The 17,613-nt window shown below is 65.9% G+C and overlaps 1 protein-coding gene across 1 annotated transcript in view; it reads right to left on the bottom strand.

Annotated features, from left to right (window-relative positions):
• The window catches only part of LOC116813635 (adhesion G protein-coupled receptor B1), a 46,036-nt gene extending 29,165 nt beyond the window's left edge, over window positions 1–16,871 (bottom strand). The window contains exons 1-2 of the mRNA XM_032760568.2: window positions 16,449–16,871; window positions 1,643–2,645 (exon numbers count right to left, since the gene is read on the bottom strand). Coding sequence (XP_032616459.1) covers window positions 1,643–2,426 — 784 coding nt within the window. The 5' untranslated portion in view covers window positions 2,427–2,645; window positions 16,449–16,871. The remainder of the gene's footprint in view (window positions 1–1,642; window positions 2,646–16,448) is intronic.
• Between the last annotated feature and the right edge of the window lie 742 nt (window positions 16,872–17,613).

Raw genomic sequence — 17,613 nt, 5'->3', positions numbered from 1 at the left:
GGTCCTCAGTCCCTCCCACCCAGCCGCTGGCGGCACCTGACACAGCTGATGTGCCCACCTGTCCTGACACAGCATGACCACTTGGCTTCCTGGCCCCCTACTGCCCAGGGGCGCTGCCTCCCTCCTCCTCGGGCCACTGGAGGGGTGGGCCGAGCCTCACGCCTGTCCCTCCTTCCCCTGGCCTCTCTCTAGCCCCACTCATGGCCTCACAGAGGCTTCTCATCTGGGACCCATGGCCCCGCGCTGTGGGTAGAACCATGCTCCAGCATAACTGGCTTCCTTTGTAGCCCTGTGCAGCCTATTTTGTGACTTCAAACACAAAATTCGGAGGAAGAGTCCACAGGCCTCACTGGCCCCAGAGAAGTCAAGGCTGCTGGATACCCCTAAGGGTCCCATTGCCCCAAGATGGCCTCCAGCCTCGAGCACACAGCCCGGCCTCACCCCCAGACACCTGATGTATGCAGTCGGCCCCTGCCTGGCATTGCAAACTCAAACCCCTCCAATCCCCCAATCTTCCCAGATGCTAACACCAAAACCCTGGGCTTCCTTTTCTTTCTTGCATGTCACCCGTCAGCAAGGGGTCTCCATGCCCTAGGTGTGTATGGGACCCATCTCCTGCGCTGAGGCCCACTGGTCCCCCACAGGGCTCTACCCCGAGGACCCTGCTCCTATGCATGCTCCTGTCTCATTAGCAGGAAAAGCCAGTGTCCCAGAGGCTGGCAGCCCCACAGGACTGGCCCCTGCCCCTCTGTGCTCTCCGGGCACAAAGCCACCCAGGCCTCTGCACTTGCCGTTCTCTGTTCCTGGCATGAGGTTCCCCCACCTCTCCCAAAGCTTTGAACAAGGTCTCTGGTCCTCGCAGCCTCCCTGACCTCCAGGTACAATGGCAACCCTGCCATGAGGGCTAGCCCTGCCCGGTTCTTGTGCAAGGCTCTCAGCGCTGCCCAAGGCCTGGCTACTCGTGTCTTCTTGCTTAGGGCCTTCCTCTCTCCCTTATGCAGCTGCCTGAGAGCAGGGCTCTGGAGGATCTTCACTGCTGCAGCCCCGGCCCCAGCACCTAGAGCGCGTGGCAGATGTGATTCATCCACCCAGAGCATACTCAACCCGAAACCTCATCTCCTGACCACGTCTCACAGAGCCCACCTGCCGACCTTTCCACGCAGCCCAAGTCCCCAGGACCATCATCCAGCCCCAGAGGCTCCTGCAGCCCCAGCCCCCCGCCGTTGCAGCCTCTGGCCCATCAAAGTTGTCCTGCCGGAGAGAAAGGGCGGGCCCTCTCCCAGCCGGGAGGATGACCCTTTCCCATCCTGGAGGGAATTAGGCCTTCAACGCTCAACAAGCACCCGCCGTGTGCCCGGGCTGGCCCTGCACACCTGCAGTGACCTTCACTCTTACTCCGTGCACAGGTGGATGGAGCAGGCCCCTGGGAGGGTGCCAGGGTGCACACTTCCCAGACAGCGGTGCCAGCAGGGCAGCCCTGCGGAAGAAGACCCTGGCCCACCGCCCCTGCCCACCCACCTCCGCCTGTCCGCCCACCTCCTCTGTCCGCCCACTTCCCCACATCCGCCCGCCTCTCCTGTCTGCCCACCTCCCCCTATCTGCCCACCTCCCCTGTCCAAAGGCTTCCCCGCCAGTCACTCACCTGTGACGCCGTGCCCGCCCCGGTCCTGGGTCAGGCTGGTGAGGCAGTTTTCAGGGCCACCAGCCGCCGCATCTCTCAAGCAGACATCCCCGCGGGGGGCCAGGGGTCCCGTGGCAGGGCCGCCCATCTCACCGCCCAGGCAGGCGCAGGGGGTCTGCATGATCCCGCAGGGGTGCGAGCTGCGGCTACCGGCCAGACACGCGTCCAGCCAGCGGCACAGCATCTGGCAGGCGGCACGGCTGGGGTTGCGGTTCCCCACCACCAGGTACTCCACGGAGAAGTCGTCGCTGGGGCCTGGCGGCCCGGCCCGGGGCCGGAGTTCGTCGTCCTGGGGCGGCTGCTGGCGCCGCATCTGCAGGAACTGCTTGCTGGCCTGCAGGAAGGCCAGGGGTGCGGAGGGGTCGCAGAGCCGCAGCACCTCGTCGAAGCTCTCCACGCCCAGGTAGGTGCGCGTGGACTCGAGGAAGGAGTCGAACTGGTAGGTGCGGACGCGGCCGGGGCCGCTGCAGGGCACTGGCGCCTTGGCCACCTTCATGTAGAGAGTGTAGCGCCGCGGGTCCGGGTTGCGCAGCGTCCAGGAGCAGCGCGAGGCGTTGGCCGGGAACACGGCGGCCGCCGAGAAGTAGCCGAAGAACTTTCCCTGCACCAGCGTGGCGCACGGCTCGGGCCCGGACCCTGCGTCTGCTCCGGCGGCCGCCCGCGCGCGGCGTCCCAGCAGCAGCAGTAGCAGCAGCAGCGGGGCGAGGATCCAGACGGGGCCCGGGGCGGCGGCCTGGCCCCTCATCCTAGCTCGCGGGGCCGCCGGGGTTCCGCGGGCTGGGCAGGCAGGCGCAGACCAGACCTTGACATGCCAGGGTCCGGCGGCGGGCAGGGCCGGCCCGGTGGGGGCAGGGAGGCGGGGCAAGGGTGGGATGGGAGAGGGCCCCGCTTCAGGTGACAGAGAGGGCAGCAACGGCTTCTAAAGTCCAGGGCCCTGGTGCCAGCCTGTGGCCACCAGCAGCAGCTGGAAGAGAAAGAGCAGAGGGTCAGAGTGAGCCCCTGGGGAGACGTGGGCTCTGGGCATGGGGGTGGGCTCTCTCAGAGGAGGCAGCTCAGCCTGCTACCAGCGAGGGCAGGAGGACTTTGGGCCGCAGACACAGGCCCTGGCACCCTCCCAGGCACCTGCTCCGTCCACCTGTCTGTCTGCCACTCACCAGCGTGACCACCTGCAGGGGCAGTGGCCCAGCTTGGGGAACAAAGTACCTCCGTCTCCACCCAAGCCTGAGCAGGGAGGGGCTGGCAGTCCACCTGGGGCTTTTGGCGGTACCCCTTTGCCCAGGCAGCCTGGCGTGGCTCCTGGGGGCCCTGGCCTGCCTGTCCACTCGCTCACCACGCTGTGCGTGGCTGCCCCTCTGTGAGTGGAGGGTGTAGCTCTCTCAGGCTTTCTCTTTCCTGCTGACCTTGGTCCCGCCTCTCTAACCTTCCTCCTTCCCAGGAAGATTCTGCAAACCCCGTGGGAAGGGAAGTGGGCCCGGAGCATAGGAGAAAGGTTACTCGGGCCATTCCCCAGCCTCCCGTCTGGCCCCCGAGCCCTTTCTAAAGGCGTGGGGAGCAGGAAGGCGGTGCAGAGCCTCAACAGCAATGACTGAATCTTTGGGGTGAGGGGGGTTCAGATTTGGTGCCCCCCAAGACTGCCCTCTGCAGCCTCCAGCAGCCTGTGCCCAGCTGGTGCTCCTGCCAGGAAGCTCTTTCGACCCTCCCACGTGTGCCCTCGTGCCCTAAAGCTACAGGCACAGGGCCTAGGGAGGGATGGAGGGGGGATGGAGCCACCAGGAGCCACCTCACCTCTGCCCTTCCTCTGCAAGGCTAGCATTACTTCCTATCATTCATGATGGGAAAACTGAGACACAGAGAGAATCCATAATTTACCCCTGTCACAGTGAGTGGGTGGGAGAACACATACGTGAGCCCCGGGATGACCCCAAATTTGTGCCACCAGGAGACACCTCCCAGCTCCAGGAGAGGGCCCAGGTTGAGTGACTGACCACTCACAGCGGCACAGGTGAGCAGAGGCACAGCGAAAGCCCTGGATCGGGGGCTGCCCTGGGCCCAGCGGGCATGCACCTCGCTGTGGACCTTGGCAAGCTCCTTCTGCCTACAGACCTCAGTCTCCTCACCACCCCCAAGGCCTCTGGCCAGGCCGTCCATCCCACCCAGCAGTTGCGCCAGTGCGGGAGGGAGGGGAGCTGTAGCCAGTCTCCCGCCCCCAGGCCACCGGGCCTCCTGGTGGGGATGCCTCCGCTCTGCTGACCGCGCAAATGCCGGTCGCCCGCCCACGGGACTTGCCGCTTCCTGCTGCCCGGGCCCAGCTGGCTGGCAACACAAGGTCGGTCACTGCTCTGCAGTCCCCTCCTGGCGTCCTTCCTGCACAGCCTTGTAGGCAGAGCAGGGAGCTGGGCCCAGGCAGCCTCGAGGCCTGGCCCCAGCCTGAGCAGAGGCTTTGAGCCCGTGGGAGCCAGGAGGCCGGAGGCTGGACTCAGGCTGTGTTCCTGACTGTGGAGTGGCCTCAGACAAGTTTCTCACCACAAAGCCTCAGTTTCCCCATCTGTAAAGTGGGACGGGCACCCCACTGCCCTCAACAAGAGGTTAAGAGCTGGGTGGGGGAATTTTAGCCAGGGGGGTGCAGGAAGTGCTTCCAGCAGGGGGAGGAAGCTGGCTGGGGCTTCTGGATCTGGGGACAGACATGGCCCAACCTGGCCCTCTGTGGTCTCATTCCTGGCAAACATTCTGGGTTCCCAAGAGAAAATTTTTTTAAAAAGGGGCAAACCTACAAAACAATCTTCCCATCCTGGCGCCTTTGTGGCAGACCTGGGAAGACGCCGCCATGTCCCTCGCCTCCTGCAAGCCCTCCTCCAGCCCTGCCCCCAGACACGCTTGGCTGCGTGGGCTTGGACAAGGCGTGGAAAAGCCGGGCTGTCCTGGACGCCCCCTCACCATCTCGTGGAAAGGGAGCGGCTGTGGGCAGGTCCCACAGCCAGAAGGCCTCCCCAGCCTCACCTCGCGCTACAGTCCCGGGGTGAGCCCAGTCCTGGGTGAGTGTCGGCAGAGCCTGGCAGAGAGCCAGTCCCACCTGGTGCTGACCCCACGTGGCCTTGACTCCTCCACAGGCCAGCCAGCCTCACTGCCCCATATGCCCCTCCAAGTGCCAAGGAGGCCCCAGGCAATCCTGTTAGCCCTGACCCTGAGTTGGTGTCACCCCCAGATGCACCGCCTTCCCCCAGAGGGACGCGCATAGCTCAAGATGCCAGGGCCCACCTCTCCCCTCCTCATCCCAGGCCCTGGCAGCTCCACCCCATAGCCTTCCCAGGGCGGGGCAGGTGCTGGGGGCCTGCGGTGCCAGGAGCGGGCACAGGAGCTGGGGTGTACAAGGACCAGCTGCTGGGGGCCTGCGGCTGGGCACAGAGTCTTTAGGGCCTCGGTCATCCCATCTGGAAACTCATACAGCCTGGCAGCCCGGAAGGGGAGCACAGCCTCATAAGCCCAGCTGGCCACGACGCGGCTGGTGTCTGCAACGCCGTGTGGACTGTGCAGGCCTGGGAGGGGTGTCCCAGGACAGGCTCCAGCTTGGTGAGAAAACACGGAAGAGTCCATCCCAGGTTCACAGGGAGATAGGATGTGTGCCAGGCACTCTGTCACTGAGGCGCCCTGTTACAGATCCATTTTACAGAGGGGCATGCTGAGGTCCGCAGAGGGGCCATGCCTTGCTGGAGGCTCACAGCCGGTACCGGGCGCCTGAGCCTGGAATCCAACTCAGGCCTGCGGGTCACCGCCCATGCTCTCTGCACAGCATGGCCCAGCATGGCCCCAGAGCAGGTAAACGAGGGCCTACTCCTGCCCTTGAGAGCTGAGCCCAGTGGAGGCCTCCTGGCATCCCCTAGGGCCCTGGTATCACTGGTCGCCCTTCATTGTCACCAGCTCACTCCACGCCTTGAACCCTCTTAGGGTATGAGGCCCACCCGGTAGGCAAGAGGTGGCAGAGGGGATCAGAAGCAGCCAGTGCCCCTATCAGAACCGCCCCTTAGAAGGCCCACTCTGGCAGTGCTGGGGTCACCCTGGGGGTGATGGTGAGGGAGTGGCATGAGGGCCAGGAGTGGCCATGGGGAAGGAGAGTCCTCAGGAGGTGGAAGGGGGAGGCCCCAGCAACAGCCAGGCATGGAAGCTGCGCACGGCCCACTTCTGGCCTGGAGAGGGAGAAGGTAGGAGGCACCTGCAGGGAGGAGGGGCTAAGGGCCAGGCAGCGCCACTGCCCACTGCCCTGGCAGGGACCTGGGGCCTCGGCAGATTGTCTCGGGGCCAGGAGATGGCCCAGAAGTGCCCATCCCTGGGATTCTTAAACCTTGAAGCCCTGGGGTTCCACAGGAGGGACCACGGGCCATCAGCAAGTCACGGGGGTGTGGGGAGGGAGGGCTCAGGTTACTTCCCGGCTCCCCAGCATCCCCTAGAACATCTCAGACTAAGCTGCTCCCCTCCCAGGCCTTGGGAGAAGCCGTATTGGCCAGAAGGCCTGCCCAGCTGACATGAATTTGAGACCCACAGAACTGGCCCAACCCTGCCTTTTCTGGCTGCGCCACTGGGCAGCGCTGGGCAGGAGCCCAGGCCATTGTCTTGGCTGATGGCCCCTGAGCCTGCCAGTGGGCATGGGCCTCCCCACCTGCCACACTCACCCCCTGCCCTGCCCCCAGCAGACCCACCCATCTCTGAGCCAGCCGAGGTCTCCTGCACCTCTCCTGCCCGCCACCCTCCAACGGGGCCACCCCAGAGCCTTCTCACACCAAGGCAGGCCCAGGCGGGCAGAGAGCTGGCCAAGGCCGGGGGCAACCAGGGACCATCTCCTCAGGCTCCTGTCCCCCCATGCCAGGCCCGAGCCGGGCACTGCAGCCCAGGTCACAAGGCTGCAGTGTTGGCCGACAGTCTAGCTGAGACGGGGCGGGGTGTGCAGGGGAGACTACTGATCCTTCCTGGTACCCAGGGTGGCATCCTGGAGGGGTCCGCGCCTGAGTGGGGCTCTGAGGATGAGTGAGTCCCTCTGCCTGCTGGGGGCAGGGGCGGGTCTGTGTAGTGTCTGGGCCAGGAGGAAGGTCAATGCAGACAGGGTCACAGGAGACTTCCAGAGGGCAAATGGTGGAGGGGCTGGTGGCCCCTGCTGAGATTTGGAGGGGGAGAAGCAGATGTGTGTGTGTCAACGTGTGCACGAGTGCATGGGCATGTGTGCACACGTGTGTGCCCAAGTGCATATGTGTGTGCACGTGTTCCTGTGTGCATGTGAGTGTGCATATGTGAGCATGAACACACACATGCAGCACATTTATACAAGGCCACGTGGCAGTGGGACAGCCTGGGCTTAGTGCTGTACTTGCTGGGATGTGAGGGCAGCGGGGACAGAGATGGGGCTGGGAGAGGAGGGTGTGCCCCAGAGGGTGCGTTTAGCCAGAACCACAGTCACAGCCTTGGAGAAAGGGGTCCAGGCCTGAGGCCAACAATGGCTCCACCCTGGGGCAGCTGCTGTGGTATCTGCACAGCTGTACCTCTGGCCTCGGCTCCCCTGGGCTGGCTCACCCTCCTCCCCTCGGCCACACCAGCTCCCAGGTCCTCTCGGTTGGGAGGATCCCCCGGGGGCCCCAGGGGTTGGACCTGGCCCTGGTCCCTCAAAATCCATGCTCTGTGCTTCTCCGTCAGGTGCCTTGATTTCCCCAGCAGGCTTTTCCAGCCTCATCCTGCAAAGGCGTGCTCCGTGCAGCAGTCAGGGACCCTGAAGATTGAGGCCGGGCTGACCCCTGAGCCCACCCCATGCCAGGCCTCCACTATGAGGACAGAAAGCTCTGGGCATCCAGGCCACAGGTGACAGGGTGGGAGAGGCTCATGGGCTGCCCCCATTGCTGGGGAACCAGTGTGGGCATTGGCCACTCCTGTCTTTAAGTGTTACAATTTAATGGCAAAACTGTCATCAACTCTCTTGCAGAGAAGTGGGCGATTGTCTTGGACCCTGAACCACAGGCCACTTCTCTGGTCATTGGTTTCCATATCTCGGCCTGGGTAACAGCAGCTCCCGTTACCCACTGCCCCTCAGCTTCCCAAGGCCAGTGACCAATTACCAGCAAAGCCCTCACAGGTTCCTGACTTTCTCATCACCTTCCCCAAGGTGAAACTGCCCTTGTTGTCAGGGAGTTCTTTTTGGTGTCTAGCCCCCATCCCTCCTGCTGCAGAGCAGGCTGGCCAGCTTCTGCGAGGTGGCCTCAGGGAGGGCGGGGGGTGCCGCTGGTCTCTGGGCAGAGGTGACAGGGTGAGGGCCTGGGCTGGCGGACAGGGGACCCAGAGATGTGGGGCAGCAGGAGCCACGCTGGGCCGGGGAGCAGGGTTGGGAGCCACAGCGAGGGGAAGAGGGCACCAACGTTCACTACGCACTGACCGCAGGCCAGCACCGGGCCTGAGGTTATACACGAACCTTCAATCTCACAGCTTCTGCATGAGGTGGGCGAGGCAGTGACCCCCATCACAGACACCCTCAGACGAGAGGCACCACAGCCGCCTCCTGCCGCCATCCTGCGCCTGTGCAAACTGCACACACACACCCCACCCTGCCACCAGGCCTGGGTCCCAATCAAACCCTGCACCTCGGTTTCCCCACCATCCAACCCGGGGCGGTGGGTGCTGCTCAAGGCCCTTCTCTCAGGGGCACTGGGGCTCCCTCCATGAGGCTCCGCACCCCATGCCCGCTCTGGGTCCAGTCCACACCGGACAGACCCGACCCTGGGCCCAGGCCTCCTGCGTCTCCTCCCCGCCCACCCCAGGCCACCAATGGCATCCCCAGACACCAGCCACAAAAGGCACTCTGTTGTCCTGCCGGCCCTCGGAACAGTGCCCGCCTGTGTGTCCTGAGAACAGGCTGCACGGGGGGAGGGGTGGGGTGGGCGCCCTCGGCACCGACTGCCCAGGGGGCTGGGAGGCAGACGGCTGGCCTTCCCCCCTCAGGGTGCCCACGGCCCCCATTCAAGCGGCCTGGTACCGGAAGCAGAGGCAGCACCGTCCCCCGCCTGTGAGGTCCTGGCAGGGCCCCTGACATGGGCCCAGGACAACTTATTTGCGTGTCTTACTCGGGTTCAGAGCCGTGAGAAGTGGGCCAGAGAGTCGGGGACTAGCTAAGCGGAGGAGGGTGTGCCGAGATAGCCGCCCCTGACAGGGTGACCCCCAGATGCCACCTGCCCTACCCCAGCTTGTGCCAACCACACCCCCACTGGCCAACCTGCGGGGTAGCTAGGCCTGTAGAGAGCCCAGGTCACGTGCCACCCACAGCAGAGGCAGGCCGGGAAGCCTCTCTTAAGGGTGGGCAGGGCTGCCAGCAGGGTCGGACCCCCTGGAGGTGGGCCCCCAAGGGCGTGGGAGCCCACCATGTTCACAGGGCCTGCCAGGCCCAGCCCTACCCAGCTGCCTGGGCACAGGGGTGCCCAAAGAATCTGGCCAGAGCCACTGGCGGGGAGAGAAAGGCCCTTCTTACAGAGACCACTGTGGGGCTGAGGCAGAAAGGGCCCTGTCCTGTGCCAAGCTCCACTCTGACCAGCCCTGTGATCTGCCCTGGCACACAGAACTTCATCTGACCCCCCCACCCGCAGAAGGCAAGGTGATCGCAGCCTGCAGTTCCCCAGACATGGATACAGGCCCAGAGGGACCGACCGGCCCCCAGTGACTCCAGGGGAAGATAGCAGCTGTGTTATCCCTCATCCCACCCAGCTGTCCCAGACCACCTTGGCCCGGCGTCAGAGGCCAGCTTTCCAATGGCCCTCAGACTCCGGGCCTCACTGCACCTCTTATAATCTAGGGCTCATCACCCCAAGCCACCTGCAGGCCCTAAAGATGCACCCTGTGCTGAAGCTCCTCTGTCCCTGCCCTGCTGCTCTGAGGTCCCAGGCACACCCTGGGGCCAGTCCGAGGCCAGAGTGAGGAGGGCTGCCTTGCCTAGGAGTTGTCCTCGAGGGCAGGGCTGCCCGGCCAGGCTGGTGAGCCCCTAGCAGCAGTATGGGGACCTGAGGAGGAGGCAGCACTCAGCCTGGACTCCAAAGTGGCTGGTCTCCTGGCTCAAGGACCCCTGGGAGGAGGCTATACCCCAGGAGCAGGCCCCAACCCAGGCCTCCACCCCACCACAGCAGGCAGGCAGTTATGTGGCAATGGGGAGGAACAGCTGCAGCCAGGGCCCAGCATCGGGAGGAGCGAGACCGAGGGAGAGAGTAGGTGTGTCCAGCAGGTGAGCAGCCTCGGCGCGAGGAGGGGCTAGAGGATGCATGTGTGGCTGTGTGCGCTGCACATATGTGTGCATGTGTGTATGTGGTGATGAGTGCAAGTGAAAGCTGTGCAGGTGTGAGCGGTGTGTGTGTGAGCAAGTGGGAACAGAATGTGTGTGTTCCAGCTGAGTTGCATACGTGAGTGTGCACATGTGGCATGTGTGCTCTGGGGGGAGTGAGGAAGTGTGTGCACATGCAGGGTGTGTGCATGCTCCTTTTGTGAGTTATTACAAGTGTGTGTGCACACTGTGCAAGGGCTGTGTGCGCATGCATGTGTGCAGGTGTATGTGAGCAAGTATGTGCACACAGAGTGAGGTGCCAGCATGTGGGTCTGCACACGTCTTTCAGGTGTGCGAGGGGCGAGGCGGGTCTGTGTGTGCATCTGGCTGCGCTGTGGTGAGAGGAAGGCTTTCTGGAGGAGCTGCCTGTGAGATCTGGAATGGGCACAGGGACAGGCTCTCTGGGGCTGGGGAACAGGGAGGGGGTGCAGAGTGCAGGGGCCCTTCTTCTCCTCCCTGAATCCCATTCCTTTTCCCCCGGGCTCTGAAATCCCACTGAAATGCGTTCCTCTGGGGTGGCCATTACCCCCGAGCTGGAACTGGGGCCTCACCAAGACTTGCCTGGACAGCCCTACCTCTCCCTGGCACTTCACAGGCGCTACCCTGGACGCTCTGGCACTCTCCAGGACAGGCAGGTAGGGCCACCCACCCTCCTGTCACAGAGATGCCAACTTAGCCTCAGAGAGGTGCTGGCCCAAAGACCGACCGCGTGCCCCCAGGGCCCAGGAGGATGGGCCGGGATTCATGGTGGTTGGGGGTGGGGTGTGGGCTTGCAAGCCTCCTTCCCCGCCTCGCACCCAGGCCAGTGCCCAGCCAGTGCCATCTTCTCAGCCTCCTGGCCGCTCCTCTGCATTTCTTACTTCAAGGACCCCTCAACCACATGTCTCAGTCAAGAGTCAGCACCCCCAAAACTGGCCCACAGCTGAGTGAGGAGTGGGGGACAGGCACCAGGACACAGGTTCTGTCTCATCTCAAGTTCCATCCCAGTCTCTGAGCTCCCAGTAATCCATGGGTCCTCCTGACCTCAGCCGCGCTGGGCCGGGACAGCTCAGTTGCCTGGTGGGCTGCAGGGGACCAGCCTGCCGCATGCTCCTCTCCCAGGAAGGCAAGTGGTTGGGCAAGTGGCTGGGGGCCTGACAGCGAAGCTGCAGAGAGGACTTCTGCTGTGCCCTTCCCCTGACCAAGCCCCAGAGAGGGATGCCCGAGAGAACAGAACACCACAAGCAGGAGGACCACCATGGGGCCAGTGAAGGGGACAGGAGCCCAAGGTGGGGGCCGAGGTGTTGAGGGAAGTGGCTGTGAGGGGTGTCCAGGTGCTGCTGAAGCGAGTGGGAGTGATGGGGGGAAGGTGTTTGCTGGCTTTGGTGTTGGGGATGGAGGTGGGGTCAGATAGGAACGATGGTGCAGTGTGGTGCTGGCGGCAGAGTGCGGCTGAGGTAGCCTCGGGGGCAATGGTGGTGGGGGTGATGGGGTGGGGTGAGATGGTAGGGGGGCAGTCAGGGTGCTGGTGTCAAAAACGAGGGTGCTGCTGCTGGTGATGAGGACAAGGGACAGAAGGGTTGAGTGTGTGCATGTTTGTGTTTGTGAAACCCATGCAGGGAAGGAGGGAGGAGGGGCAGAGGTCTCCACCGCTCCATCCAGGCAGGGTAGCCCCGAACAAGAGCCTGTAACAGGGGTGGCAGGAGGCGAGGGGACCAGGGCTCTGTGGAGGAAGGAGGCTAGTCCTTTGGTACTGATCCTCAATTAACAGAAATGAGTTAGTATGAAAAAAGAAGAGAGAGGGAGGGTGGGGCAGGAGTGGAGACGTCCGGAGCCCCCTCCTCAGCGGCATGTGCTTTGCGGGGAAGGGGGATCCTCACCTTAACGCCGAGGAGTGGAGCACAGATGAGGAAAGGAGGCGCCGGGGCCTGATGAAGGTCACAGAGCAGAATGCAGGGCCAGCACCCCCTGGGTCCCACTGCCAGTCCCTGCCTGCGGGGGCCTCCCTGCCCCCTCCCTGGACATGAACATCCAGGCTGTGTCTTCTGGATCGTGCGGTCTGTAGGTCTGAACCTCCCCTCCTTCCCCTCTGCGTGTGTAGACAGGAACACATCGTGGGGCGGGGGTGCCGTGTACACCCGTGTGCACCTCACGGTGTGCTTGTGCTGACCGGTGTCCTCGTGAGCCCACAACGGGACACAGGTTTTCGGTTTCGGGCAGTGGCACCCTGGAGTTCCGTGTTTCTTGCCTTTGTGGGGACATGCGTGCCTGCTCTGGGTGTCTGCCTGCGCCTCACACCGGGGTGTGTGTTGGTCTTGGGTGGCATCAGGGCTGGCTGCCGCCCACTGTGATGAATGTGGCGTGCGTCTTGTGCAGTGCAGCTGTGGGCGTGGCAGCGGCACTCAACAGGCTGTGCACTCAGCCTCCTGACGGGCCCTATGACCTGCGGCCCATGGGGCGCCCCATCTCTTTGGCATCCCCATCAGGCCAAGCCACCAACCCCGTTGAAGACCCTCCTGTGGCTCCTGACAGCAGCTCCCAGCACATGGGCTAAGACCTTCGGGGCTCAGGTCTGGCCCCGACCCCTCTGCAGCCCCGTCCTGCCTCCCACCTTCCTCTCTAGCTCTGGTCTATTTCTCACACCCGCACTATGCGCTGCCCCAGGGCCTTTGCACTGCCGGCTCTTCCTTCTGCCCCGACCTCTGACCCCTTCATCACCCACCCATCTGCCCTTCCGTGGGACACCTCCTGGGTGAGCCCCACTTCTAGGCTTCTGTAGGCTGCCTTCTTGCACTCCGCAGAGCCTCCTTGGCAGAGCTGGTCAGGGGCTCTTTCCTGCATATTCGCGCAGCCTTAGTGCTTGGGGGAGGGGGGATTGCACAGGACCACGCCCTCCCCCTGCCCCCTGCCCTGCTCCCAGTGCGAGGGTGTTCACATGGGCACCCACGCGTCTAGTGAGTGCCACTTCCTCTGTGTGCACGCCGGCTGTCTACAGGGGGATCCCAGGCCTGTGCGTGTTTACCCAGAAGTCACAGCTCTGCTGATGGCGCAGCTGCAGCCAGGGAGGCCGGAGGCTTCCAGAGGACAAAGGGAGGGCGTGGGCTCGCGGACCCGGAGGGGTTAACAATACCCTCCAGGTTCGGGGTCTTTGCTGGGGGTCAGGTGTTCGAGCTTTCCTTCCAGGGGTCCATCCTGTGCACACAGAGCAGACCCGGGGGCAGCCCAGAGCCACAGCCGACGGTAAAACGGGGTTTGACTAAATCCTGCCATCCGGGGCCACACCGGCGCGAGACCCGCCCCCGTCACGCACACACATGTGCAAGTCTGCATGCCTGCACACACGTGCCCCCAGCCTCCCGGACGGGCACGCACGTGCATGCGCGCCACACATGGACACCAGCACGGAAACGCGCGCTCACGCCAGCGCACCGCACACGGGGACCGGGCCGGGCCGGCGAGGGGGGCTCTGGCCGAGACGCGAGGCGCGTCACGGGACCCGGCGGCGGGAGCGGACGGCGCGCGGGCGGGCGGGAGGGAGGGAGGGGGCGGCCGGGGCTGCCCAAGATGGGGCCGGAGCCGCGGGCCACGCGCGGAGGAGACGGAAGGGGCGGGCAGGGCCGCGCGGGCGCGGTGCGGGCGCCCTCTCCCGGCAGTCAGCGGCAGCGCGCCGGCCCTCCGCCCTCCGCCACTGCGGCCCCGCGCCGGCCGCCTGGGCCTGGAGCCCCGCGTCGTCCCCGGAGGACGGGCACTGCGCCCCACGACCCACTCCCGGAGGCGGGGTCGGGCCGGCCAGGGGCGGAGGGCGCCGCAGGAGGCTGTTGGGACCCCGGGCGCTTGCTTGGCCCTCCCTGGGGCCCTTCATGCCCGGCCCCGCGGCTGTGTCCGCAAGCGCAGATGGTCTGGGGACCTGGGCCGCCCTGACGCCGCAGACCCAGCACGCTGCGGACCTGGCACGTTGGATCTCGGGACTAGCGCGGAGGGTCGGGGGCTGGAAGGGATCCGAGACCAGAGCCCGCGGCCCCATTTCACGGACGCGGCCACAGAGGTCCGAGAGGGGCCGGAGCCTGCGGGAGAGGAAGGGCCTCCGAGGGCTCCACAACTTGGCTGCGCCCCCTCCTTAGCCCGGGATCCGGAGGAGTGCTGCCTGAGGCCGAGGCGACGAATCGCCCCCTATCCGCCCCCGCGCGGGACCCCGGCAGGAACAAGCGCCCTTCCCTGGGATCGGAGGCGGCAAACTCCCGGCTCGAGCCCTCAGCGCAGCGCCCACCCGCGGAGCCGCGCGCCTCTCAGGCGCATCCCTGGGCTTCGCGGCTCGGCCCTCAGCCGCCAGGGCTCCCGGGCCAGCCTTCTGCCCCCAGATCGAGGCGCAACAAGTCTGAAAGCAGCGCCAAGAAGCAGCTAGCGAGCCGAAGGGAGGGCGTGGGGCGCCGGGCGCTCCGGGATCCCCGAACGAGCGCAACGTCCGCCTCCGGGGACCGGGCGCGGGCGGCGGGCGCGCAGGACTGACTCGGCGGGCTGCCCACACCCCCTTCCAAGGCCCCGACTGTGCGCGGACGGGGGCGCGCCCAGGAACCCCCGCCCCCTCCTTCGCCTGCTTGACCTTGCTGGGTACTCAAAGCCGGACTCGGCGGCACCCCGGCGTGCGGGCGCAGAGTTTCGCTGCCGCCCACGGGAGGGAGCGGCTCGACCTCCCTCGTTGCCTCCTCGGCAGCCGGGGTCGCAGAGGAGTGGAAGGCATGAGGGTTCTAGGAGACGTGACAGTCGCCTCCCCAGACCCCACACACCGTATACCACCTCCCTCTCAGATAGAAAAGGGACCCAGCTCCCCTTTCCCCCGCCTCCGCCCGCGCGGCCTCTGCTGTTCCCCCGCGGCGGCTCTCGCTCCGAGGGGGCGTGTGTTTGTGTCTGTGGGGAGAGCACCGAGGGTCTCCGTGGCTTCCCAGGGTGGAGCGGGAGAGCAGACCTCCCAGCCCCCTCCCCAACACAAACGCCAAGCGGCTCCTCTGGGGCGGGAGTGCAAGCCCCCTACCCGCCCACACGCCTTCCTGCCTTTCAACTACTCCGGAGTTGCAGCCCAGGAATCTGTGCCCCAGACCCGGAGGAAGAACGGGGAGGTCGCAGCGGGGACGGGTGCTGAAGGAAGGCTGGCTTAGGGCTCTTCGGGTCCCAGCCTGGGCGCCTGCGCTCCAAGAAACTTAGAAGCCCAAAATAAAAGTGGAAAGGGGTAAGGTGCCCAGCGGCCTGGGGCTGGGGTGCCAGATTAGGCGTTCTCTTCAGGCTGCCGGGGAGTGGCCAAGCAGGAGCCGCCGCGGCCAGGAGGAGGGACCCGGGCTCGGAGCCGCAGCCTCCGTCAAGCCCTCCCGGTCGCATCGCTTCGCGGTGATTCTCAGCTCCGCCGCCCCCTCCCGAGGCCGGAGGCGCTCTGTACGTCGCCCAGGGGGCCGCGGGGACCTAGGGAGAGGGCTCCTGGCCGGGTCCAGAGCCCCCAGCCTCCCCAGGAGGGGGCGGGGGGCCGTGCTCGTTCCTCGAGGCAGCTCCGCGCGGCTCCTAGCTAGCGCGGCGACGGTGGAGGGCCGGCGGCCTCTGCTCACCGGGGACGCGGACTCGGGAGTGCTCGGCGCCCGGGAGTGCTCGGCGCTTGGAGCGGAGATGGCACAGGGCCGGCCCAAAGTTGAGAGCGGCTTATCCGCGCGGCCTGTCCGACCCAGTGGAAAGGTAGACAAGGAGGGAAGAGCGAGGGCGTTCGCGTGGGGGTGGGGGGCGCAAAAATAGCCCTCCGCCCGAAGTGGGGGAGAGTACCTCCAGGGAGTCTCCACCGCCAATGCCAGGTCTACAGGCGAGGGCTTCTACGGGCGAGGGCTTCGGGAAGGAGTCTGAGGTTTTCTCCTGCCTGCCCCGGGCTCTGTGCGTGGGGGGAGGACGTCTCGGGCCCCTACAATTTCTGTAGGGGGCCCTGGACGTGATTAGCAGGAGGGGGACACGCTCGGGGGCTCTCCGGAGCCTGCTGCGTCTATGTGTGGCTGTTGCGGGCCATGGGGGGCTCCCTTAGACCCCCGCCAGCGTCTGTGTGTGCTGGGGGTACAGCGGGAACGCCCTCCCTAGCCTGCCCTGTGCATGTGATGAGGAGGGGTGCCAGGCTGTGGTGTGTGGATGGGGAGGAGGCGAGCAGCGCCGAGGAGCCTCTCCTGCGTCCAGGGTCGCCCCCTCCTCAGCCTGCCCAATGCGGGCTCGCGGGGACCTGCCACATTCCATCGCCACCGCTGGAGGAGGCAGGGGGCTGAGGGGGTAGGGGGTGGGGGTCCAAACTCCTGAGCTCTGAGCGCAAAACCTCGGAGCTGCGAAGCCCCAAACGGCGAAGTTAGGAAGTCTGGGCGCCCGCCCCTCCCCCGACCCCCTCCCGCCCTCGCTGCGCCCCCACCCGCCGCGCCCCCAGCCCCCCGCCGGAGCCTTCCTTACCTTCCCCAGCAGCAGCGGCCCCGCCGGCGAGGACTCGATCCGCCGAGTTGCAAATCCCCGCGAGCGCCTAGCGTGGCCGGCGGCCGAGCCGGGCGCCCGACCGGAGGTGGGGGGGCTCCTCCAGCCGCCGCCGCCCCCGGCCCGCTCTGGGCCTCGCCGGGACGCCCCCTGGAGCGCACCCGCCGGCGCACGCAGGCCCCCTCCCCTTCCCCCGCGCCTGCGGGAGCCCCTCGGGCACCCGGAGGGTCCGGATGCCCGCGCTGCGGACGATGCTGGGCGCGCGGGCCCGGGCCGGGCCAGGACGCGACGCGGCCGCCTGTGCTCCCGGCTCGCCGGCTCCGCGCTCGCTCCGCCGGGGCCGCCGCCAACGCCGCGCCCGCCGCCGCCGCCTGCGCCCGCCGCTCCCTCTCCGGCCGCCGCCGCCGCTCCGCTCCTCTCGCCTGCCCGGCTCTTCTCGCCTTTTTTCCCCTTCCTGGTGGGGGGGGGGGGCGAGCCGAGCCGAGCCGGGGGCGGGGCGGCGCGGGGAGGAGGAGGAGGAGGCCGAGGACGAGGAGAAGGAGGAGGAGAGAGGCGAGAGCTGCTTCCCCCCACCCGGCTGCCGGCGCTCCCCAATCTCTCGCTCTCTGAAACTGGATCCCGAATCGGGAGCCAGAGACTGCATTACGGATTACATCAGGCTTTATAGAGCTTCCAGATCACACATTAGAGGGGGAGCGCGAGCGGGGGGCGGGGGCGTGGGGGGAGGGGAGCGAGATAAGGGGGGGCGGATAAAATGCACACACGCGCGCACACCTAGGAGAGCCCGGTGCCTGCCCCGCGCAGCAGAGAAGCCAAGAGTTGGGTCCCTGCTCTCGGCCTTCTCCAGGAGCAGGGGAGTGGCCCCACTGGCTGGCTGGATGATGGATGGTGGACGGCAGGACGGACACACAGATGAATGGAGGGAAGGAATTGAGGGGTTGTGCCTAGGCAATGCAGGTGCGTGGGTGGATGGACGGTGGACGGATGGATGAGGTGGTGGGTGTAGATGGAAGTGGGGAGGACGGATGGATGGACAGATGACTAGAGAGCTGGCAGGAGGACGATGGGGATTGAGGGAAGAGATGGGTGAGGATGGACAGGATAGGTGGGTAAGTGGGTGGGCGGCACCCAGTGGAGGTCTGCTTGG

The sequence above is a fragment of the Hylobates moloch genome, unplaced genomic scaffold (assembly GCF_009828535.3).
Source record: "Hylobates moloch isolate HMO894 unplaced genomic scaffold, HMol_V3 SCAFFOLD_9, whole genome shotgun sequence".
Classification (NCBI taxonomy): Eukaryota; Metazoa; Chordata; class Mammalia; order Primates; family Hylobatidae; genus Hylobates; species Hylobates moloch.
Note: the sequence above shows the minus strand (reverse complement) of the source record. Positions and strands in the feature narration are given on the sequence as shown.